The following is a 23024-nucleotide window of genomic DNA, read 5'->3' as shown; positions in this document are numbered from 1 at the left end:
CTTGTGGCCCAAACTCACACCGGGCTCGTGTGCGTGCCTGCCCAGGATCCCGAGAGAAGGAATTGCAACGTGGTTATCCCCCCCAGGGGGTGATTTCTCACTTTCTGTCTCTGTCTTTCTGGCGAGCACGCGTGCCCTATAGCAAAAACCTCTCAAAAAACAAACACAACTACTCAGCCAGGGCTTTAGCTAACTTGAGGTCTCTAGTCTTAAAGCAGAAAAAAGCTGAGGATTTTCTAACATACAGTTTAGGATCTAGGACACCCTTCACTGCGGATTCCCTTTTCTCTACACCTCTGTGGAAATCTAGCAATGCTTCCTTTACACTTCTTTTCCTTTATTATGGTAGAGAAAAGTGAAAGACACTACTTCTTGGCTTTTTATTGACCCATCTCTTTACCATATATTAAAAGCCTCTGTGGCCACCAGTACCTAAGTAACATAACCCGGAGAAGAAAAAAGGAGCTGTTACCAAACATGAGGCATCATGACTGACCCGGCCCCTGAGGCAGCACAGCCTAGCATCAACTGCACAAGCTTTGGAGTTCAGACACTGGAGCTCAGCTTGATGGAGGGTCATTTCCCTCCATGTTAAAGGGAGCCTCAGATAGTTACTATTTGACAGGATCACCCTAGGATCGCAGGAGAGTGAAGCTGCAGCACTTGGCACACAATAGACGGTGAGTGGTATCCGGGTGGGCAGGGGCAGGATGGGCAACAAGAAGTTTTAGGGATTGGTGTGATCAGGAGGAACTTGCCTGCAGCTGGGGCATGTGGTAGTGGCCAAGTCCCAAGTTGTAGAAGAACCAGTCGTCGATGCATTGGCCTTTAGCTACAAGAGTTTGCTTGCTTGCTGCAGGGGACAGGATAACTACATTCCTTCCTTCCTCCACGCACAAGTTACACAGGTGATGACGTGAGAGTTGAGTGATCGGCATCCGCTCGGCACCCAGCTCATACTTGGCACATAGTACGCAGTCAGTAAGTGTTTGAGGGGTGAGTGTAGGGAGCTGCCCTCTCAGGGTAGCCTACTTATTCCATGTCCCTCTACTATCCTAATAGGAGGACAGGGTAGATTGAGTAAAGAACTGTCAGTTTCTGTATCCTTTGGAGCTTTCGGCCAATATGGTGATTGATACATATTTATTTCAGTAATTATTGAGTACCTGCTATTTTGTTGCCTGCATTATAATACTCCCTTGACCCTTTTGGTGTAGAATTATGAGAAAAGGTTTCAGTCATCCTTTCTGAATGCCTACGTCCTCCTGAAAACGCAGAAACACGAAATCTTTCTCTCCCACAATCTTGTCTCTTTCTCTTTGTATTCCAGAGTGTTTAACATACCGGAAGATGGAGACAAGATTCAGAATGGTCCTGTGACTCAGATCAACCGCCCTTCCCTGTCAGAACCTCCGGCCTCTCTGGAAACAGAATAAACCGCTTTCTCTGATGCTCTTCCTCTACAGCTCTTTAGATTCAATCACCATTGACACTTGAGAACCGACTCTAACCTTCCCCACCTCCAGGTGAGGGCACTGATGGGAATTACTGAGAGCCTCCTGGCTGCCCCCACATTCATTTCCCTCATATTTTACTACAAAATTTGATCAGGTTTCTATTTTTAGTGTGTAAAATTAACCAAGTGTATCAGGAAAAGAAGAGAAAAGATAAAAGGATGTTAGAAGCTAGGATGGAATGGGACCAGCAGATGGCATAATGGTTATGTCGCTGAACTCCCACATATTTGACAGTGGTTCAAGTTCTAGACTCCTGGGCGTGGGCCATTACCCCCTGGGGGATGATTTCTGTCTGTCTCTCTGGTCCTATAGCAAAAATCTCTCTTAAAAGAAAAAAGCTGCATTGGAAATGAGAAGCAAAAAGCAATAAGGCACCTTTTTGTGAGGTAAAGGGGGAGATGGTTGGAGGCCAACTATTACTGGACGAAGCATGGTGTGGTAGAAGAGTATGCGACTTGGCTTCAGAAGCCAGTATCAGGGGAACCAGCAGTTAGCGTAATGGCTATGTCGCTGGACTCCCACGTAGTCGACCGTAGTTCGTGTCCCGGACCCGGTGGCTTAAAACTCACGCTGGGCGCGTGTGCGTGCGTGCCCAAGATCCCGAGAGGAGAATGGAGGAGAAGGGATTGCGGCGTGACCATCCCCCCTGGGGGGTGATTTCTCGCTTTCTGTCTCTATGTCTCTCTCTGTCTGTCTGGCAAGCACACGCGCCCTACAGTGAAAATCTCTCCAAAAAAAAAAAAAAAAAAAAAGCCAGTATCAGCACTTTGTGTTTAGCCTTAAGTCATTTGCCTTCTCTGACCTCAAATTCCTCATCTGTAAGATTAAGAGGCTTCTGAGGTCCCTCTTAAGCACCAAGAGAATGGACTCCAAGAAGTGACCTCTCAGATCCTTTGTTCCAGCCTTACAGCTGTTATACCCATTTATTATCATAGCTCATGGGTGCTGTTGCCCTTTACAACATAGCACGCACGGTACTAGAGGATTTACATAAAATTAACCTCCATAATTGAGAGCGATACAAGTATTCCCGTTTTGTGTAGCTGAGAAAAACTGAGGTTTAGCGACATTTAAGTAATTTACCCAGAATTATATAGTTAATGGCAGTTCAGGATTTACATCTGAATCTGATTCCAAAATCTGTGCTCTTAATTTTCTACCTGCGGTACAGACTATGTGAGATAAAATGTTACGGTTAAAGGGAAACTACTGACAACTATTTGCAGTCTCTTTTTCTCCCACGCTAGCTCTCAAGAGTTCTATCTCTAATCTCAAAACCGCGTGACACCTTATTGCTACTTTCGGCTTTCCCTGAAACGCCCCGGGTCTCGAGTTTGCCGGTGTGTGTAACAGTTTCGGTCTTCCGGTCACCCGGAACCACTCACACGTCTGCCGGCCTGTGTAGGGAGTGCCTTTTCGGAGTTCCTGGGGGTGGTGCCAGGCTGGAGTGGCAGCTGTATTCACCAATAGGCAGGCAGCTCGTTGAGTCAAAAGCCAATGGGGAGTGTGGTTCGAGGATGTAGGAACCGGTCTGAAGGAACATGGGGCTATGTCAGAGGTGGCGGCGACTCCGGCTCCTGGGATTAGAAGCCTGCGGGCTACACACGGTGCGTGAGGTACCCAAGTTCCGAACAGCATTGGGCCCAGGCCAGCCAAAGCCTGAACTGTAGGCTCTCAAGCCATCCGCACGCCACTTCCCCCCACCCCGGTTCCCCTGGACAGGGCTACACTGCGCCTACACTTGCCAGTTAGCGGTCCGGATCCCAGAGCCGCGTAGGGCCCCAGCCGAGGGTCCTCTGTCACCCACTTTCTTTAAAGACTAGGGATTGGTATTAAGGCTGCAAATCTCACCCTCCCCAATCCCAGGAAATGGTGTTACTTCCTGTTTTCTTTCCCTCAGGCTGCTGTGCCGACCCCTCCACACTGGTTGGCGGAGCGGCTTGGCCTTTTTGAGGAGCTGTGGGCTGCTCAGGTAAAGAGGTTAGCAGGCGTGGCACAGAAGGAAGCCCGGAGTATTAAGGTGTTTCTTCCTGGAGGCAAGAAAGTGGATGCTGTGGCATGGAACACAACTCCTTACCAGCTAGCCCAGCAGATCAGGTACCAGGCCCATCCTGTACTTGACAGGATTATCATTCTGTCCCTTTACTTCCTCTGCACCTGAGCCGGGAAGAAAACTTCGTCTGCTTGTTTCTACTGCATCCCCACTGAAATAGCCTTTCCTGAGGCTTGTTTTTATCTGCATTAGTTTGAATCGCTGCCCTTCCTCTGACATCCATTGGGAAAAGAAATGATAGTTTCTTTTGCTCTGGTAACTCATTTCCTCATGGTAAATTTAGTACATCTGAGAGGTTGATCTTTCCCTTCCCTGTAGATTATAACCCTGTCTTTTTCCTCATTTCTACCCCCGGCTGCTAAAGTTCAACACTGGCAGATACTGCAGTGGCTGCTCAAGTGAATGGAGAACCTTATGATCTGGAGCGGCCCTTGGAGGCAGATACTGATCTCAAATTTCTGACATTCGATTCCCCAGAAGGCAAAGCTGTAAGTTTCTTCCTTATTAGAGATACAGTGGCTAAGAGAAGCCAAAAATTTAGCATGTATTTCTTTTGCCTCAGTTTCTGCATTTACAATTGGGAGGAAGACCTATGGCAGACTATCTAGACTATCTGACTATTCCTGGCTAAACTGGAAATTTAGGGCAGAAGGTTTTTTTTGTTTGTTTGTTTTATAGAGGTTTTTGCTATAGGGTGCATGCGCTCGCCAGAAAGAGAGTGACAGAGACAGAAAGCAAGAAATCACCCCCAGGGGGGATGGCCACACCATAATCCCTTCTCCTCCATTCTCCTCTCAGGATCTTGGGAACACACGCACACATGCCTGGCATGAGTTTAAGCCACAGTGTCCGGGACTCAAACCGCGGTTGACTACATGAGAGTCCAGCGACATAACCATTACACTAACTGCTGGTCCCGGCAGAAGTTTTTATCTAGCCTCAGTCTGTTAAGCAAATAGCATTTGTGCCAGTGCAAGGGAGAGATAATAAGCTGAAAACAGAAGGATAATACGCTAATTCAATCCCCTTGGTTCTTAAGGACATGCATTATAGGTCATCTGTATTATATATTCATTTCTAACATGGCTTCCACAACTGAGCACACAACCTGGCCACCTCCTCACTTTGTCTTCTTTATGTCAGTTCAAGTAACAGACCTTGTCTATTAGGATCCAGAAACATGGAATTTCCATGTCATCTATGTATAGATAGTGGCCAACCCCTAGAGAAATAGTTACACTATATTCCTAGGATAGAAAAAGGACTATTCTGGGACCAACAGTTAGCGTAATGGCTATATTGCTGGACTCCCATGTAGTTGACCATGGTTCAAGTCCTGGACCCAGTGGCTTAAACTCATGCCGGGCTCGTGTGCGTGTGTGCCCAAGATCCCAAGAGGAGAATGGAAGAGAACGGATTGCAGCGTGGCCATCCTTCCTGGGGGGTGATTTCTCGCTTTCTGTCTCTCTCTCTCTCTCTCTGTCTTTCTGGCAAGTGCATGGGCCCTATAGCAAAAACCTCTCAGAAAAAAAAAAAAAAAAAGGACTATTCCTAGGGTAGAAAAAAAGGCCATCTGGGGGCCAGCAGGTGGTGTGATGGTTAAGGCGCTAGACTCCCACATGACCAACTGTGGTTTGAGTCCTGGACCTGGCAGCTTGCTTTCTCTCTTTGTCTCTCTCTGGTGAGTGCACATGCCCTTTAGCAAATTAATAATAAGAAGAAATAAGAAAGATATCGGGTTGGAAAGGTCATGATGTGTTTTTGTATGTTTCTGTGCAAAATGCATCATGACTTTTCTAACAACCCAATAGTTTATTTATTTTTTTTTTTTGAGAGGTTTTTGCTATAGGGCGTGTGCGCTTGCCAGACAGACAGAGAGAAACAGAGAGACAGAAAGCGAGAAATCACCCCCCGGGGGCGATGGCCACACCGCAATCCCTTCTCCTCTATTCTCCTCTCCAGATCTTGGGCACGCACGCACATGCACCCGACGTGAATTTTAAGCCACCGGGTCCGGTACTCAAACTGTGGTCGACTACATGGGAGTCCAGCGACATAGCCATTATGCTAACTGCTGGTCCCCCTAATAGTTTATTCTTCTTTAAAAATTTATTCATTTTGGGACCAGCAGGTGGCATGGTGGTTGAGGTGCTGGACACTCCCACATGGCCAACCAGCGTTCGAATCCTGGACCTATTGGCTTCCTTTCTCACTTTCCCTCCCTCTCTCTATCTCTTTCTCTGTTTCTCTCTGATCAAATTAAAATAAATGGATGAATAAATAAATTGGGTCAATAATTCTTTTTAAAAATTGTATTCATTTTTTAATAATTATTTTTATTTAACTTACATTTGTTTGTTTACTTATTTATTTTAATTTGACCAGAGAGGGACAGAGAGAGAGCAAAAGTGAGAAAGCAAGCCACCAGGTCCAGGACTCATACTGCAGTCAGCCATGTGGGAGTCCAGCGCCTTTAACCACCATGCCAGCTAGAGGTGCTGGACTCCCATGCTGGCCCCCATTATTATTATTCTTTAATTTAATGAGAGAAGGAGAGAGCGAGAGGGAGAAAGTGAGAGAGCAAGTCACCAGGTCTGAGATTTGAACCATGGTGGGAGTCTAGCACTTCAACCACACCACCTACAGGCCCCCCAATAGTTTATTCTAATGTTTAGTGTTGAAGAAGATGAATATATCTAAATCTTTCTTATGATTATTATACACTGTATGCATATTTTTTAAGAATTATTTTCTTTAACTTTATTTATGTATTTATTTATTTTAATTGGACCAGAGAGGGATAGAGTAAGAGAAAGAGAGAGGGAGAATGAGAAAGCAAGCCACCAGATCCAGGACTCCAACCGCAGTTGGCCATGTGGGAGTCCAACACCTGTAACCACCAAGCCACCTGCCAGCCCCACTATATGCATACTTTTTGAAAAACCATACTGTCTCCACAAAGATGGAATAAATGTAAATCAGAAATCACAGTTACTTCTTATTTAGAAAATATAGTTTATTCTGAAGCCCTAAGAGGTTAAAGGAGCAGCAAAAGAAGACTTGACTAGCTGCTTCTGTGTCCCAGGACCAAGAAGCTCTAAGGACTGAGGGCAGGGCTGGAGCTTCTGCTGGCCTTCTGCTTTCTTTTCAGTTAAATCTTTTTTTTTTTTTTTTAACTTTTTACGATTTAGTAGTCATCTCCAGTCTGGGTTTTCCATTTTGTGGTAATTATTCCTAGAGCCAGACGGCTTTTCCCACCAGCTTAACTGAGAAAATGATCAGAGATCTATGGGTTGAGGGAGAAGTTTATGAAGTCCTGAGCTCTTTTCTTGTGAACCCAGGTATTCTGGCACTCCAGCACCCATGTTCTGGGGGCAGCGGCTGAGCAATTCCTAGGTGCCCTTCTCTGCCGAGGTCCAAGTACAGAATCTGGCTTTTACCATGATTTCTTCCTGGGAAGGGAGCGGTGAGTAATGCAAAAAAGGAGAATGATTCTGGGGTGGTTTCTGAGGCTCAGTTCTGGCACCTTGAACATGTTCAATTTGGGGGAGATGAGGGGAGAGCCCCTCTACGCCTCAACAATAATGTTGGTAGCACCTTCTCCACTATCCATGTCCCTCCTCTCCTGACCTCTAGCCTTCAGGAATTCCTAATTTTGTCAGTCCAGATGTCTAGCACTCAGCTTCTAACTTCACATGTAGACCTTTTTCTCCAAATGTAAAATCTGTTGCCGATTTCCTATTTATATATTTTTTTAAGTTTGTTTGTCTTTTCCAACAATTCTAGACTTTTCCTAGAGGTCAGGACTTCGCTCCCTAGCCAGCCAGGTGATGTTCCTTAGAGGGTACAAGCTAACTAACTCTCCTCTTGCCAGGACAATTCAGGGCCCAGATCTGCCTGTTTTGGAGCGTATTTGCCAGGAGCTTACAGCTGCTGCTCAACCCTTCCGGAGGCTAGAAGCTTCCCGAGATCAGCTTTGCCAGCTCTTCAAGGTGGGCTGGAGAGATGACATTTTTTGAAAGAAGATTCAGAGGCACAGAGAAGGGGGAGCTCACTCCAAGGACAGCTTTGTGGAAATAAAAGCGTATCTTTACTGTTCCCCTTTGCTTTCTTCCAGGATAACCCCTTTAAGCTTCACTTGATCAAAGAGAAAGTAACAGGACCAACAGCAACAGTATATGGGTGAGAGTCGTCAAGATTAAGGGAAACAGGGAGAGGAGGGGAAGCACGCAAAAGGCCAGAATTGAGCCAAGGGAGAGAAGACAGGAGATAAACTGTGTTACTCTAGAAAAGGACATGCCATTGCTTTTTCTCTCTGTAGAATAGTTCCTTACTCTTCACCACCTCTTTCTGTTAGCCAGAGGCCACAGATGGGAGAAAATGGAAAGCTCAAGAGCCTGCAATCCATTAACTGGCTTCGTCTCTTCTTCTCCCAGGTGTGGCACATTGGTCGATCTTTGCCGGGGCCCCCACCTTCGGCACACCGGACAGATTGGCGCTCTGAAGCTGCTGACGGTCAGTTGTGAGGGCAGAGTGAGGCTGAGGTTCCTATTTTCACAGGGGAAAGCAGAATAATAGGAAGAAGGTGCTCTCTCCCAGCCCCTTCTCTACTCTGAGGGAAGAATCTAGAAATAGACAGAGATGCTTAGTCTACACGTTCTAGAAACCCCCAGTGTGAAGGCAGGTACTAGACACCCTGCTAGGGCCCAGAAGCCAATTAGCTTTTTTGTTCATTTTTTTTTTTTTAAGAGAGATTTTTGCTATAGGACACGTGCACTCACCGGAGAGACAGACAGAAACAGAAAGCAAGAAATCACTCCCTAGAAGGGATGGCCAGACCACAATTCCTTCTCCTCTCAGGATTTTGGGCATGCACACACACGTACCTTGTGCAAGTTTTAGACCGCCAGTTCTGGGACTCAAACCATGGTCGACTATGTGGGAGTCTAATGACATAACCATTATGCCACGTGCTGGTCCCTTTCCATTTGTATTTTTGTTTTTGTTTTTTAGAGGTTTTTGCTATAGGGTGTGTGCGCTCGCCAGACAGACAGACAGACACAAAGCGAGAAATCACGCCCCAGGGGGGATGGCCACGCCACAATCCCTTCTCCTCCATTCTCCTCTCAGGATCTTGGGCATGCACGCACACGCGCCCGGTGTGAGGTTTAAGCCACCGGGTCCGTGTCGCGAACTGCGGTCAACTACGTGGGAGTCCAGCAAGATAGCCATTACGCTAACTGCTGGTCCCGCTGTCCATTTGTTTTTAACATTTTATTTATTTGTTATTTGACCAGAGAGAGAGAAAGCAAGCCGCCATGTCCAGGATTCAAACTGGGAGTACAGAACCTTAACCACCATACCACTTGTGACCTGTCAAGTTTCTTAGTCTGACATCAGTGTTAAGGGGACTGGAGCAGTAAGATGTGAGCAGCCTAGACAGGGTCATATATGGAAGGCTCTGTGGAAAGAGAGGGCATGTTCCAGGAGGACAGTGAACATTGTCAACAGACACAGGAGAATACCCTATGGCATAGTGGTTATGTCACTGGACTCCCACATGGCCAACTGTGGTTCAGATCCCAGACCTGGTGGATTAAAAATCATGGCAAATGTGTGTACATGGGTACCCAAGGTCCCAGGAGGAGAATGGAGAAGGGATTGCAGTGTGGCCATCCCCCTGGGGAGTGGTTTCTCACCCCTCTCACTGTCTCTCCCTGTCTGTCTCTGATGAGCACATGTCCTAAAGTAAACAAACAAACAAACACAAATAAACCTCTAAGAATACCCTAAATAAAGGGCATCCTTTTTATTAAAAAAAATCTGCCTGGTCGGGACCAGCAGGTGGCATGGTGGTTAAGGGAACTGGACTCCCACATGTCGGTCACAGTTTGAGTCCCAGACCTGGTGGCTTACTTTCTCATTTTCTCTGTCTCTCCCACTTGCTCTCACTCTGTCCCTCTCAGATCAAATTAAAATAAGTAAATAAAGTTAAACAATTATTTAAAAATTGTTTTAAAAAATCCATCTGGACAAGGTGAGCTATGAGATGGTGGAGGACTCGAGTAAATAAAGTTAAACAATTATTTAAAAATTTTTTTAAAAATCCGTCTGGACAAGGTGAACTATGAGATGATGGAGGACTCAGGAGCAAGGGGGCGGGCTTTTTTTTAAGCAAAATGCCCTAAACTGAAAGCCTAACCTCTATACGCACCTCATTCTGCCACTAATGACATGTGTTGCCTTGAAGAAGTCTCTGTATCCATTTTCCTCAGTATAAAACGAGGCTATTAATTCCTGTTTTACCAGTTAATCCACTTCATAGAAACAATGAAAATCAACTAACGCAGAAGAAAATGTTTGAGGAAGGGTTAAAAGTGCTATAAATGTAATCTGTTTCATATTGGTCTATTATTAAAGGAAAGAGCAAGCAGAGACATTTGAATTGTATGTGACCAGGAGTAGAATATGGCATCAAATGCTGACTCCGGCAGCTGTAGGATATTGTTAAGAGGAGGGGTAGACTGACATTTGACCGAGGTTCAGATCACAGTCTCCAGGGCAGTGGTCGATTAGAAGGGGAGGAACTAACGAGCACCTGGCTTCTGGTAGGTTGGTGGTAGGGAGAATGGTGAGAAAGCGGCGGGGCCAGATGAGGCTCACCCTGGAGGCGTAGGAGTCGAGTCCAGTGACTCCTAAGGCTGTAAACTCAGCAAGGGGTGCCTAGAGGATGGACAGGTCCATCCTGCGGGTGATAGAGGGAGGAGGAGTGAGAGGTGGGTAGCATCACTGTCACGTGGCGTGCTCTGATGCTTGCACCCGGAGCCTCAGACCCAGCTTGGAGGAGAGCTGGGTGCCTTTGGTCATCTCGCCTTCCCTTTGGTCACCTCGGTCCTCCACAGAACTCGTCGTCCTCGTGGAGGTCTTCAGCAGCCCCGGAGATGCTGCAGAGAGTGTCTGGGATTTCCTTTCCCACCGCAGAGTTGCTGAGGGCCTGGGAAGCGTGGCGGGAGGAGGCAGAGCTGCGAGACCACCGGCGTATTGGGAAGGTACGGAGCCCGGGATGGCGATGACGGTTGGAATCTGATCATGAGCTTGGGAGGAGATTCGGTCAGAGAAGCTCCATCAGTTGTTTTTCTGGTTTCCGAAGCTCCCATCTGCCCCTGAACGACCATTTCCATTTCTGACCCCAGGAACAGGAGCTCTTCTTCTTCCATGAACTGAGCCCTGGGAGCTGCTTTTTCCTGCCACGAGGGACACGGGTGTATAATGCACTGGTGGCTTTTATCAGGGTAAGGAGGACCCAAGGCCAGGGTAAAGAAGACTGTGGAGGGGCTAAGGGCCTAGAGGTCAAGGCGTTTGGGTTGAAAGACAGGGTAGGGAGTGTAGACATACATTTCGTGAAGTGCTGGTGACCTGTAGCAGGGAGCTACAGTGGTATGATCTGCAGGGAGAGTCGTGGCTGTGTTCAGCGTGAGAGCCCAGGAGAGCCACACAGCTACCCTCTTGCCTCCTTGCCTTCCAGTCATGCTGACCTCTGTGTCTGTACCTTTCTCTCCAGGCTGAGTATGCCCGCCGGGGTTTCTCAGAGGTGAAGACCCCCATGCTGTTTTCTACAAAGCTCTGGGAACAGTCAGGGCACTGGGAACATTACAGGGAAGACATATTTGCCCTGCAGCCGCCAGGCTCTGCCAGGCCTGCCAGCTCCCAGAGCGACTGCCCTACCCAGCATCCTATAGACACACTCGCGCTCAAGCCCATGAACTGCCCTGCACACTGGTGAGCTGCGGGCTGAGGGCAGGAGGCCCGGGTCCTTCCAGGGTAGGGCTAGGATCAGGTTGCGAGGTATTAAGTAATGGAAAACACCTTGGGGAGAATATCAGATGTGGGATTTGAACCTTGGGCTGCCCTCTAGCTAACCACATGCATTTGGGAATATCATTGTACCTCATTCGGCCTCTGTCTCCTTTGAAATAATGCCAGGGGCTTGGAGTTGCTCTCTAAGGTCCTCTTACAGCTCAGTGCTATCACAGAGCAGGCGCAGTAAATGATGCCTGTGTGTCTGCTACGTAATTACTGAGAAGTTCGCTTCTAAACTCAGCAGGGCTCAGACTGGCAAGCTGGGTTGGTAGGACTCAGTGGGGGAGGTGCCGCAGCACTAGTACAGCACAGAGTAGAGGAGCCATCTCGGGGGCTAGCTCTCCCTGTGGCCCTGACCCTTCCCCACCCCAACTCATCAGCCTGATGTTCGCCCACCGGCCCAGATCCTGGCGGGAACTGCCCCTCCGACTAGCCGACTTCGGGGCACTGCACCGGGCCGAGGCCTCTGGCAGTCTAGGGGGACTGACCCGGCTGCGGTGCTTCCAGCAGGATGACGCTCACATCTTCTGTGCACCTGATCAGGTGACCCTTCCCAGCTCCCCCAAAGTGTTTCTAGACCACCTTCCATTCCCCTCCAGCCTCCCTGGCCTTCAGTACCTTCTGTACTGTATATACTATAATTCACTAGCTTTGTTTTTGTCCTCCGTTTCCCCCAAACTGCCATCACCCCAAATCTCCAGCTAGCATACAGCTCACCCATTCTTCTGTCCTGCCCCAGCTGGAAGCAGAGATCCGAAGCTGTCTTGATTTCCTCCGCTCTGTCTATGCCGTCCTTGGTTTCTCCTTCCACCTGGCACTGTCCACCCGACCGTCTGGCTTCCTGGGAGAGCCTGACCTTTGGGACCATGCTGAGCAGGTGAGCAGGAGGTAGGAGGCACTGGCAGAAAAGCCAGGCTTTAGTGAACGGGGGGATATGGTAACCAGAGTCCTCAGCTGGAGGCATGTGCCAGGGGATCTATTTGTCGGGGACTGGCAGGGTGTGTTGCTTAGGGAGTCTAGGATGAGGTCATCCTCTCATCTCATTCCCTCGAAAGGTTCTCCAGGAGGCCCTGGAGGAATTCGGAGAACCCTGGGACCTCAACCCTGGAGACGGTGCTTTCTATGGGCCAAAGGTGAGCTGGGGTTTTTTATTATTATTATTATTTCCTTTTTTTATTTTTTGGAGAGGTTTTTTGCTACAGGGCACATGTGCTCACCAGAAAGACAGAGAGACAGAGAGACAGAAAGTGAGAAATCACCCCCCCAGGGGGGATGGCCACGCAGCAATCCCTTCTCCTCCATTCTCCTCTCGGGATCTTGGGCACGCACACACATGCGCCCAGCATGAGTTTAAGCCACTGGGTCTGGGACTTGAACAGCGGTCCACTACATGGGAGTCCAGTGACATAGGCATTACGGCAAATGCTGGTCCCAAGCTGGGTGTTTTATTTCATTACTTTTATTGAAATTTTGGTACATACAAGGATTTTTTTTTTTTTTGGAGAGGTTTTTTGCTATAGAGTGCGTGCGCTCACCAGACAGACAGAGAGACAGAAAGCAAGAAATCATCCTCCAGGGGGGATGGCCATGCCGCAATCCCTTCTCCATTCTCCTCTCGGATCTTGGGCACGCACGCACATTCTCCCGGTGTGTTTTTTAAGCCACTGGGTCCGGGACGCGAACCGCGGTTGACTACATGGGAGTCCAGCAACATAACCATTACACTAACTGCTTGCCCCAAGGAATATTTTTTTAACTTGTATAGGTTATAAAGAAGATCAGTACTTCTTTTTTTCCTTGAAGCATGATAGAGTGTCCAAGCACATTTGAGAGTGAGAGAAAGGGAGAGCAGGAGGGAAGAAGAGAGAGGAGCACCCTTCACAGGGTCTGGTCATGTCATGATCCCCTCTCTCCAGTCCTCCAGTCTGTCAGATTTGGGGCACTTGTGTGTGTGCCCCGTGTGTTTCAGGCCAGTGGGCTGGGAAACGGAGTCACGGTCACCACGTGGGATCTGACCTCTCTAGAGCAGCACATTACTGCTGTGCCATGGGGCCAGCCCAGGAGCAGTACGTTTGCTGCTGCCCCCGCAGACCCTGCCTGATGAGGGCTGGTGGGAGGTAAGGAGGGTTGTCGGCCTCATGGGGTCCGTGCTGTGCAGGTCCTAAGGGAGCGCATTAGGGTGGGGCTTAGCCTTGCTCAGGGCAGCAGGAAGCTCTTACTGCAGAATCACTTTCCAGTCTGGAAGGCAGGTAGTAGCTGGCCAGGTGAGGGATTTCAGGAGGCCAGAGAATAGGCAGAGGCTTGGGTGAGGGCAGAAATGCACATGGCAAATTGGAAGCAGTGAAAAAAGTCAAGGGAGGGGCCGGCAAGTGGTGTGGTGGTTGGGGGCGCTGGACTCCCACATGGTTGACTGTGGTTCAAGTCCCAGACCCGGTGGCTTGCTTTCTCACTTTCGCTCTCACTCTATCCCTCTCTGGTCAAATTAAAAAATAAATAAATAAAGGTAAATAAAATTTTTTTTTAAAAAAAAGAGAATAAAAGGACCAAAAAGTGTTGGATTCAGAAAAAAGGCTGTTAGGCTTTGAAGGACCATTTTTGGTAAAGTGGGGTTTCGGGGTGGGGTCAGACAGAAACCAGTGAATGAATCTAACTCTTTCAAGAATTTTGGCTCTTACAAAAAGGCAAAGGAGAGGGGACCAGCAGTTAGTGTAATGGCTATGTCACTGGACTCTCACGTAGTCGACCGTGGTTCAAGTCCTGGACCCAGTGGCTTAAACTCACGCCAGGTGCGTGTGCGTGCGTGCCTAAGATCCCGAGAGGAGAATGGAGGAGAAGGGATTGTAGCGTAGCCATCCCCCCTGGGGGGATTTCTCACTTTCTCTCTCTCTGTTTTTCTGGTCAGTGCATTGGCCCTGTAGGAAAAATCTCTCAAAAAAAAAAAAAAAGAGGCAAAGGAGAGTAGCCAGAGGGGCCCAAGTCATTGAAAGGATGAGAATGTGTAAATGTGATGAGAGGGAGCCTGTCTGAGAAGTCGAAGTTGTAAGGAAAGGTTACAGTAGAGCAAAGTTTTGGGGAGGCTGGAGGTGGGGTGGAGAGCCCTCTACAGAAAGGAGTCCCTTTGCCATTGAGTTGAGAGTGGGAGGCATGGCGGGGGCTGGATGCGAGGAAGTTTATAGGTGTGACAGAAGTCAAGGCATTGTCCATCCCAAGGTCTCAATTACTGGAATTCTCCATGAGGTGTAGGGGGCAGGATCATTGCCACGATGCATGTGGAAGAAGGCAGCATTGTCAGGGAGGGGCTTGTACACAGGAAGAGAGGAATTGCCCCGACACTGTCGGGTAAACTGAGCAGCTCGTCCTCTGAGTGTTCAGGAGCTGCTGTGCGCTGTGCCGGGGTCATTATTCAGGTATTTCTTATTCACTTCTGTGTCCCAAATGTCTGTCTCAACAGTTTTTATTTAGCTGCTACATGATAGTTCCTAAATAAAAATATCTAAGAATAATGAAAATATGTTTAATTGATTGGTTTCAGCAATAATACTATAGAAGTAAAGAGGAAAACAATTCAGAAAAGTAAATAATGAAAATATGTTTAATTGATTGGTTTCAGCAATAATACTATAGAGGTAAAGAGGAAAACAATTCAGAAAAGTAAAAAACTGTGCTGAGGGGCCGGCAGGTGGTGCAGTGGTTAAGGGTGCTGGACTCCCACATGGTCGACCACAGTTTGAATCCTGGACCTGGCGGCTTGCTTTTTCACTTTCTCTCTCTCTCTCTGTCCTTCTTTGGTCAATTAAAGTAAATAAATAAAATCAAATAAAATAATTCTTTTTAAAAAATGTGCTGAAGGTTACAGAGATAGCCATTAGTGATAAAGTGTGTATCATGTTAAATCAGCCTACTAAAGTATTCGCTGAGATGCTGTTTAGAGAGAGGCCAGTCCTGTAGCACAGTGGTCAAGCACAGTGCATCAGGGGCCAGATCCCCCATGGCTGGCCCTAGCAGCACCTGCTGCGTGTGTGTACGGGCCCCAAATCCTGATGGGTTGGAGAAATGCAGGAAGAAGGATTGCAGTGTGACCGCATCCCACTGGGGCTGCATTCTCTTATGAGTGCATGCACCCTCTGGAGAATAAAACAAAAAGCCAGGTTTGGGGATGAGTGGGGAGAAAGCCCAAACTATCCGAGGTGCGTGGGCAGAGGATTTACCGGGGTGTGCAGAAGATTGCTGGCAGCAATGAGGGATCCAGGTGAGTCTTGAAACAGTGACTTCCAGGTGGCATCAGCCTCCATTTTGGGCAGTTCCCCTGCAGGGCCACAGAGGCGGGTGGGGTTCTGCCCTGTGGGTGTGGCAACCACGGATGGTACATGGGGACTAGGGAGAGTGGTTACAGCTGCCTGGGGAACAAAGGTGGGAGGGTCGTAGGAGTGGGAAAAGGACCCTCTATGTGGAAGAGCCAGAAACAGGAATAAGGGCCAGAAGACAAAAAGATAGTCAGAGTGGTTTGAGGGCTGTCAAAGAGCCGCAGCCCCGGCAGGGTGAGGAGGGCGGCCATGGTGTGCCAGGACGAAGCTCTCTGAGATGAGCTCAAGGATTGAGAGGCCAGGGAGAGAGCTCCTGTGGGCCACCACCAGGGTGTGTGAGATAGAGAGGCAGAACAGGGTAGGATATGGCTGGGTGACGTGACTGCAGATAGCCGGGGTCATGGGAGGGGTGAGGGTGGGGTGCACAGATGGCGGAGGGTACTGGTTCTGGCTCCTCTCATGCCCCCTCTGTCTCTTCCAGATTGATGTGCACCTCCGCGATGCCCTGGGTCGGCCCCATCAGTGTGGGACAATCCAGCTTGACTTCCAGCTGCCCCTGAGATTTGACCTCCAGTTCAAGGGGTACAGAACCCTGCCTCGTGCCCCTTCCCCATGACAGCCCCTGGGATAGGGGAACGGCTCCCCTGTACCACCAATAGGAAAGACTGAGCCAAATCCTCCATGCCCTCCCCTGCGGGCTGAATAGTCCTTTTAAAGCCTGGGAGGCGATCCTTGGGTGCATAATTTGGGACATTTCTGCCATTCTATCCACCACCTTTTCCTCTCCAAGACAGGCGGGGGCCCTGGAGCGTCCAGTCCTCATTCACCGAGCAGTGCTCGGTTCTGTGGAGAGGCTGCTGGGAGTGCTGGCTGAAAGCTGTGGGGGGAAATGGTGAGACGTCTGGCCCTCAGACAAATCCTTCACACCCAGGTCCTGTCCCCTTCCTCTCCCATCTTCTGTGTCCTCAAATCTGCTCCCTACAGCTCCCTTCTGCCAGAGCCCAATTGAATCATCTGACCTCTTCTGTTCTCTCCTATCCAGGCCACTGTGGCTGTCCCCATTCCAGGTGGTAGTCATCCCCGTGGGGACTGAGCAAGAGGACTATGCCAGGGAGGTGAGGAGCAGGGAACAAGGGAAGGGTCAGGAGCAGGAGTGGGGAAAGGCCGTGCGGGCTGGCAGGAGGGGTGCAGCCAAAGTACTCGGCCTGACAGCAGCTGTTCCACATGCGGCAGCTGCTGCACCAAGGAAAGGCGCTGACCCCTGCCCTGCAGAAACTGTGAAAATTAAATTAACAAGCGTTAAACGCTGCCCTGCCGACAAAGCACTTGGCACAGACATGGGCTGGAGTAAATGTTGATCTTTTCTAAAGAGATCGAGGATATGGGTGGCACCAGAGTTGAGCATCTGGTTGGATTGAGCGTTGGCTAGAAGCAGGCCGAGTCTAGGGAGGAGCTGGGGGCTCATCTTCAGGAGGAGGCAGATAAAGCTGGGGGTAGGGAGACAGGGACCTGGGTGTGGAGGTGAGGTGAGGAGTTGTCAGTGACAGGAGGAGAGCATGGGGCAGACGAGGAGGGATGGATGAGGATGAATGGCATCAGGCTGTTCTAGCTCCTTGGCCTTCCATTAAATTAACTTCCTGTCACCAAACCTCTGTCCCAGGCACAGTTGATCTTTTCTAAAGAGATCGAGGATATGGGTGGCACCAGAGTTGAGCATCTGGTTGGATTGAGCGTTGGCTAGAAGCAGGCCGAGTCTAGGGAGGAGCTGGGGGCTCATCTTCAGGAGGAGGCAGATAAAGCTGGGGGTAGGGAGACAAGGACCTGGGTGTGGAGGTGAGGTGAGGAGTTGTCAGTGACAGGAGAGCATGGGGCAGACGAGGAGGGATGGATGAGGATGAATGGCATCAGGCTGTTCTAGCTCCTTGGCCTTCCATTAAATTAACTTCCTGTCACCAAACCTCTGTCCCAGGCACAGCAGAGCCTGCGGGCCGCAGGACTGGTCTGCGACCTGGATGCGAATTCTGGGCTGACCCTCAGCCGGAGGGTGCGCCGGGCCCAGCTCGCCCACTACAATTTTCAGTTTGGTGAGTGTGCAGGTCAGCCCAGGACCTCAGCCCTGCATCCTCCCGCCTACCCTCTACATTCTTGTTCCTAGTTAGTCCATTAAGTTTGATTATCCACATATTCAGGTTGGTTTAGGCTCATTCCCTGAGCTGGGAAGGAGCCAGGTTTCTTACAGAAGTCCTGACCCCTTCACCCCCACCCCCCAACTCTGACCTTGAGAACAGTTTTCCTCTTTTTAGCCCCTCCCTAGCTCTTGGTGTCTGTTAATTAACCAAAGGCGCATCAGAGAGAAAGGGACAGGAAGGGTTAATGGGCATTAATTAATTAGCCTTGTTTATTCTAGACCTAGGTGGAGTCAGCCCCAAAGGATGTGATGGAGACAGCCCTGAGGGATGAGGAGAAAGGCCTTACAGAGGCTAGCAGTGCCTGGCTCCTGCCCTTTTCATTGTGCGGGGTTCAGAGCTCTGTCTTGAAGACAAGGAGCAGAAACCCCTCTGCCAGGTTACCTGGTTCTCGTTTTACGCTCCCGCTCCCCTGCCAGCATTAGAGCAGGCTGCCCCACTGTCCTGGGCTTGCACTCGTGTGTTCCTCCGCTGCCCTCTGCCCCCTCTGACCACCTCTGTAGACACACAGTTTGTTTCTTGGCCTGGCTTTCAATCTCTCTGGCTGATTCTAAAGTCTCTGACCCTGGCTCCCTGAGCAGAAGTGATAAGGCATGTAAGGAAGCGAGCACTTCCTTATGTCCTCAGGCGAACAGGGAACTGGAAAAGCAGGCACAGCTAAATAGGTCCTCCCTAAAGACAGCTCTGTCGCGTTTCTGCATAGCCAAAAGAAATACCCCATGTGGATGAATTTGCCCTGAGATTCCCAGACTCCCTTCTCCTCCCTGCAGTGGTTGGCCAGAACGAGCAGAGTAAGAGAACAGTGAACATTCGGACTCGAGAGAATCGCCGCCTTGGAGAGAGGGACCTGACTGAGGCCGTGCAGCGGCTGCTGGAGCTACAGAACGCCAGGGTCCCAAATGCTGAAGACATTTTCTGAGGCTTCATACGCAGAGGAGGCAAAGATCTGCAAGAGCCCTTCCTTACCAGAGAAGACTCCAACCCAGCTGACAGCCCAATCTGGAGTCCCCCAGGCTCCCCAGGACTCATGTGGGGGCAGGGAGATGCTGTTTGGATGTGAGGAGAGAAAAATGAAAAAAATAAACCTGAAGCTCCTGGTTTGTGTCTTCATCTCTGACTCGTGAGAGGAGGCATAAAAAGGAATGCACATCCACCTCCTCTTCCTTTATCCAAGAGAGTTGGGGACAGTGTAAATGGCCACCCTAGGCCTCTCCCTCAGGTAGCCATCCCATGCCCCTTGCCCCGTTTCCCCATGCAGTAGATGGTCAGATCTCTTCTCCACAGAACACAGCGTGCAAAGAGAGAAACTGAGGCACAAACTAAGGGCCAAACATTGCTTACTCTGCGATTTTCTAATCAGTTTCTCCTGGGGTCACGAGAATGCTCCCTTTTCCTCACCCCATTCTTCTCAATCCTCTGAGGATCCTCCTGGGTGAGTTTGGGAGGAGTGGCTGCCAGAGGAGGAGCGACTGGGACTGAGTCATGGCAGGAAGCTGAGGAGGGCGGGAGATATCCCAGACAGCCCATATAAGAAGGAGAGGGAGCCGGCCCTCAAGTTCACAACAGCAACAGCAGCAACCAGAGCAGCAGGCGCTCAGCAGCCCAGCCCTTCCCTCCCAGACTGCCCAAGAGGACCCACTTCTGGGTGGCCAGTGACTGTCCTGCCCCACAATGGGGACCACATTCAGAGCGGCCCTGGTCTTGGCCTGTTTGGCTGTCGCTTCTGCCGCCTCCGAGGGAGGTGAGTGGGGGTGGGGTCAGTGGGAAGGGGTCCCAGCCGCTGTGGGCATCCTGAGTCTAGGCATCCTAGACAACTCCTCGCCGGCAGGGTGCCTCCCCATTTGGCTTCTGTGTAGGCCCAAGGTGGGCCTCGGGCACTGGCACCTCTCATGGAGGCAGGGAGCAGAGGCCCAGGAGGAGGCCCTCCTGCAGACTGCTGCCAAAACCAAAAGGAGCCTGATGGAGAACTGGGCGGGGTGCCGGGGGCGGGCTGAGGAGGACATGTAGGAAGGGCCTGTTAAGCAGGTGAGGGAGGGACGAAGGGTGCCCAGAGAGCCCTGACTGACTCCCTCTCTGGCTAGGGGAGGGGTGTCATCCACAGACCCACCCTCCACTTAGCACATGCACATACCTGCTTCGATGCCAGAACAGAACACTCCGACAGCAGCTGTCGAGAGGAAGCCCACAGGCCTAGTCTGTGCCCTGCAGGGCCTGTCTCATCGTCCCTCCGAACTCCTAGTCTTGTGCCTGCAGATTAGCTACAAGGGTTCCTTTCCCAGGATCTGTCTTGGTCCCCGGGTCCTCAGTCGGGACCCAAAACTAATGGGGAGGTGAGACTAGCTGAAGGGGAGGTACCTAGACTTCTCAGAAGGCCCAAAGATGTTTCAAGGACCTGGAGCAGGAGGTGGGCAGGTGAGGCCCAACAGCTCAAAGCCTAAACTTTATCCTCTGAAAGCTAGAGGAGTACCTTGGCAGAGGCTATGGGGAGTCCCTGCCTAGGGGAAAGACATCCATGGAGGAAATTAGAGCCCTTCCCACCTCCACAAGCCACACCCCCTTCAGGCCCACCTGAGAACCAGGTAGAGTTGGGGCTGTCAGAATATGGTGGAGGGGGGACTAGCATATGGCATAATAGCTACGTCACTGGACTCCCACATAGTCAACCGCAGTTTGAGTCCTGGACCCGGTGGCTTAAACTCCTACCAGGCGCGTGTGCGTGCGTGCCCAAGATCCTGAAAGGAGAATGGAGAGGGGATTGTGGTTTTCCCATCCACTTTCTGTCTCTCTGTCTTTCTGGCGAGCACACACACCGTATTGCAAAAACCTCTCCCAAAAAAAAGAATATGTGGGTGTGTGGGCCAACAGGTAGAATGGTGGTTAAGGGCACTGGACTCACATGGCTGACTGCAGTTTGAGTCCCGCACCTGGTGGCTCGTTTTCTGACTTTCTCTTCTCTCTCTCTCTCTCTTTCTCTCTTTCTCTCTCTCTGTTCCTCTCTGGCCAAATTAAAATAAATAAAGTTATATAAGATAATTATTTGAAAAAAAAAAAAAAGAATGTTGCAGGTGGTGGCTAGAAGGTGGCAGAGCGAAAAATGCTGCCACTGCACCCTCCTGGGAAGGTTCTGGGTTTGCGCTCAGAGACCTCCCTCAGCACACCTGGCATGTGTGCTAATGGTCTGGGCTGGCCGAGGGTGGGGTGGATTGTGGTGCTGAGACCCTATTGGGGGTACCTGTCGCTCTCTTTGTCTCTATCGTGTGTGTGTGTGTGTGTGTGTGTGTGTGTGGTCACAGGAGGATAAAGGAAGGAATATCACAGGCTTCCTGGGAGCCCCTCAGCCCGTCTAGGTGTTTGGAGGGTTAGAGGACAGGGGGCAAGTACAATCAGAGGGGCTTCCTGTGTCTTCGCTGTCCTGGCTTCCATGCCTCTCCATCCCTTGCTCAGGGCTAGGAAGAGTCCCCTTAAAACAGCCCTGACTCACACTTTTCCCCTTCAGGCTTCGAGCCTCCAGAGATGAGGGAGCTGAGACAGGAGCCCCTCGTCCAGCACCTTCAGGAAGGTGAGTCTGGGGAAGGAACATGGGGCTGGAGTCCTGCGGGAGCTGTAGGCTCTGACTGTCTCCCCCTGTCTCTAGTTGGCTATGCGGCACCCCCATCCCCACCCCTGACCAGAGGCCGCTCCATGGATCACTCTGGCACTTCCCAGCATGGCCCTCCCTTTGAGGGGCAGAGTGAAGGTAGGGCTACCCCGCACCCTCAGTTACCCTCAGGTTTCTAACCCGAGGGAAGAAGCCGCTCCCCTTCCCCTGGCCCTGACTGGAAGGGGAGGGCTACTCACAACTCCTCCTTCTGCAGTGCAGCCCCCTCTGCCTCACAAAGGCGACCCTCTCCAAGAAGAGCTGCCTCCGCCCCAACTCCCCGTTGAACAGAAAGGTGAGCTGTGGCCGGTCCCCTCCTCTGTCCCACTGTGGCTCTCGCTGACGCCAGTCTGATCTGTGTTCCTTGTGCCCTCACCCCTGTCTGGCAGAGAATCCTCCTCTCCCTCAGGAAGGTGACCCTCTCCAAGAAGAGCTGCCCCCTCCCCAGCTCCCCTTTAAACAGAAAGGTGAGTGGGGCCATTCCCCTCCTGCCTCTGACTGTGGCTCCTGCTGGCACCCGTCTGATGGAGCCTTTGTGCCCTCCCTCTTTTCTGGCAGTGGCTCCCCCTCTGCCTCAGGAAGCCCATCCCCTCCAAGAAGAACTGCCCCCTCCCCGATTCCCGGTTGAACAGAAGGAAGGTAAGCAAGTCCCTCCCCTGGCTATCCCTCTGCCATATCCCAGAGCATGGGCCTTGGGGGCTCTGCCCCTCACTAGCTGTGTAACCTAGGACAAGCTCCTTAACCTGTCCATGCTGTCATATCTTTGTAAAACTGAGGAAATCATACCTGTTTCATTATGTGCTTAAATGATATCAAAATAGCATTTGTTTTTCACGTGCGTCCCTGATGAGTTTATGAATGGGAACAAGCCCTCTCTTCTAGAGCCGCCCCCAACATGATCTTGGCTTCTCTATCTCCTACCCCAGTAGATCCACCTGTTCTACAGCAGGAGGTCGTCGGAGACAGGCAGAGACTGGGTGAGTGACAGCTTTGCCCACCCCCTGCTTTAGCGCTCAGAAGCAGCACGGGGACAGGCACGATTTGGGGCAGAGAAAGACACCTTCCATGCCTCAGTTCTCCTTCCTTTTCTGTCAGCCATGGCAAAGGAAGAGCCATGCATTGGTTTCTCGTTTCCCCTGTGTCCTCCCATCCTTTTCTCTTCACCCCCAAGTTCGTTCAGTCACCCCAACTCACCCAGCCTTTGTCTATCCCTCCACATGATCTCCCTTTATACTCTCTTCTCTCCACTCTAGAAAAGCCAGTTCCCTTCATGCGCCAAGGCCGTCCAGTGTCTGAGTCATGGAATTCAGCCCAGCATTGCCAACAGGGCCGGTCCCGAGGGAGCTGGGGCCACCGGCTGGATGGCTTCCCCCCAGGGCAGCCCTCTCCAGACAATCTAAACCAGATCTGCTTTCCTGACCGGCAGCATGTAGTTTATGGCCCCTGGAACCTGCCACAGACTGGCTA

The 23024-nt window shown here is 50.5% G+C and overlaps 2 protein-coding genes across 6 annotated transcripts in view; both read left to right on the top strand.

The window, feature by feature from the left end:
* The first annotated feature begins 3010 nt into the window (after nt 1-3010).
* Nucleotides 3011-19018, top strand: TARS2 (threonyl-tRNA synthetase 2, mitochondrial). 3 transcript variants are annotated; one of them, XR_003547904.1, is made up of 19 exons: nt 3011-3124; nt 3418-3614; nt 3935-4058; nt 6912-7036; nt 7445-7562; nt 7688-7752; nt 8007-8085; nt 10473-10619; nt 10764-10862; nt 11132-11349; nt 11811-11973; nt 12170-12307; nt 12486-12563; nt 16216-16316; nt 16525-16626; nt 16777-16849; nt 17704-17818; nt 18142-18299; nt 18691-18812. XR_003547904.1 is itself a non-coding variant. In XM_006168463.3 (18 exons), the coding sequence occupies exons 1-18, from the start codon at nt 3059-3061 to the stop codon at nt 18837-18839; spliced, it is 2157 nt and encodes a 718-aa protein (XP_006168525.1). In that variant the 5' UTR covers nt 3012-3058; the 3' UTR covers nt 18840-19018. The 3 variants fall into 3 exon arrangements, 2 of the variants coding, with proteins under 2 accessions (XP_027624071.1, XP_006168525.1); XM_006168463.3 differs by lacking the exon at nt 18142-18299 and having other exon boundaries at nt 3012-3124; nt 18691-19018; XM_027768270.1 differs by lacking the exons at nt 18142-18299; nt 18691-18812 and having other exon boundaries at nt 16529-16626.
* Nucleotides 19019-19465: 447 nt separating this feature from the next.
* The window catches only part of ECM1 (extracellular matrix protein 1), a 7092-nt gene continuing 3533 nt past the window's right edge, over nt 19466-23024 (top strand). The window contains exons 1-8 of one of the 3 annotated variants that reach the window (XM_027768271.1): nt 19466-19661; nt 21417-21479; nt 21555-21656; nt 21775-21852; nt 21947-22024; nt 22116-22196; nt 22487-22534; nt 22811-23006. In XM_027768271.1, the coding sequence (XP_027624072.1) occupies nt 19592-19661; nt 21417-21479; nt 21555-21656; nt 21775-21852; nt 21947-22024; nt 22116-22196; nt 22487-22534; nt 22811-23006 (716 nt within the window). In that variant the 5' untranslated portion in view covers nt 19466-19591. Of the gene's footprint in view, nt 19662-21416; nt 21480-21554; nt 21657-21774; nt 21853-21946; nt 22025-22115; nt 22197-22483; nt 22535-22810; nt 23007-23024 lie in introns of all 3 variants that reach the window. The other 2 variants (XM_006168462.3, XM_014584184.2) reach the window with 2 other exon arrangements.

This window comes from Tupaia chinensis, unplaced genomic scaffold (genome assembly GCF_000334495.1).
Source record: "Tupaia chinensis unplaced genomic scaffold, TupChi_1.0 Scaffold145814_1, whole genome shotgun sequence".
NCBI classification, from domain to species: Eukaryota; Metazoa; Chordata; class Mammalia; order Scandentia; family Tupaiidae; genus Tupaia; species Tupaia belangeri.
The sequence above is the reverse complement of the archived record's forward strand: the minus strand, read 5'-3'. Positions and strand labels throughout refer to the sequence as shown.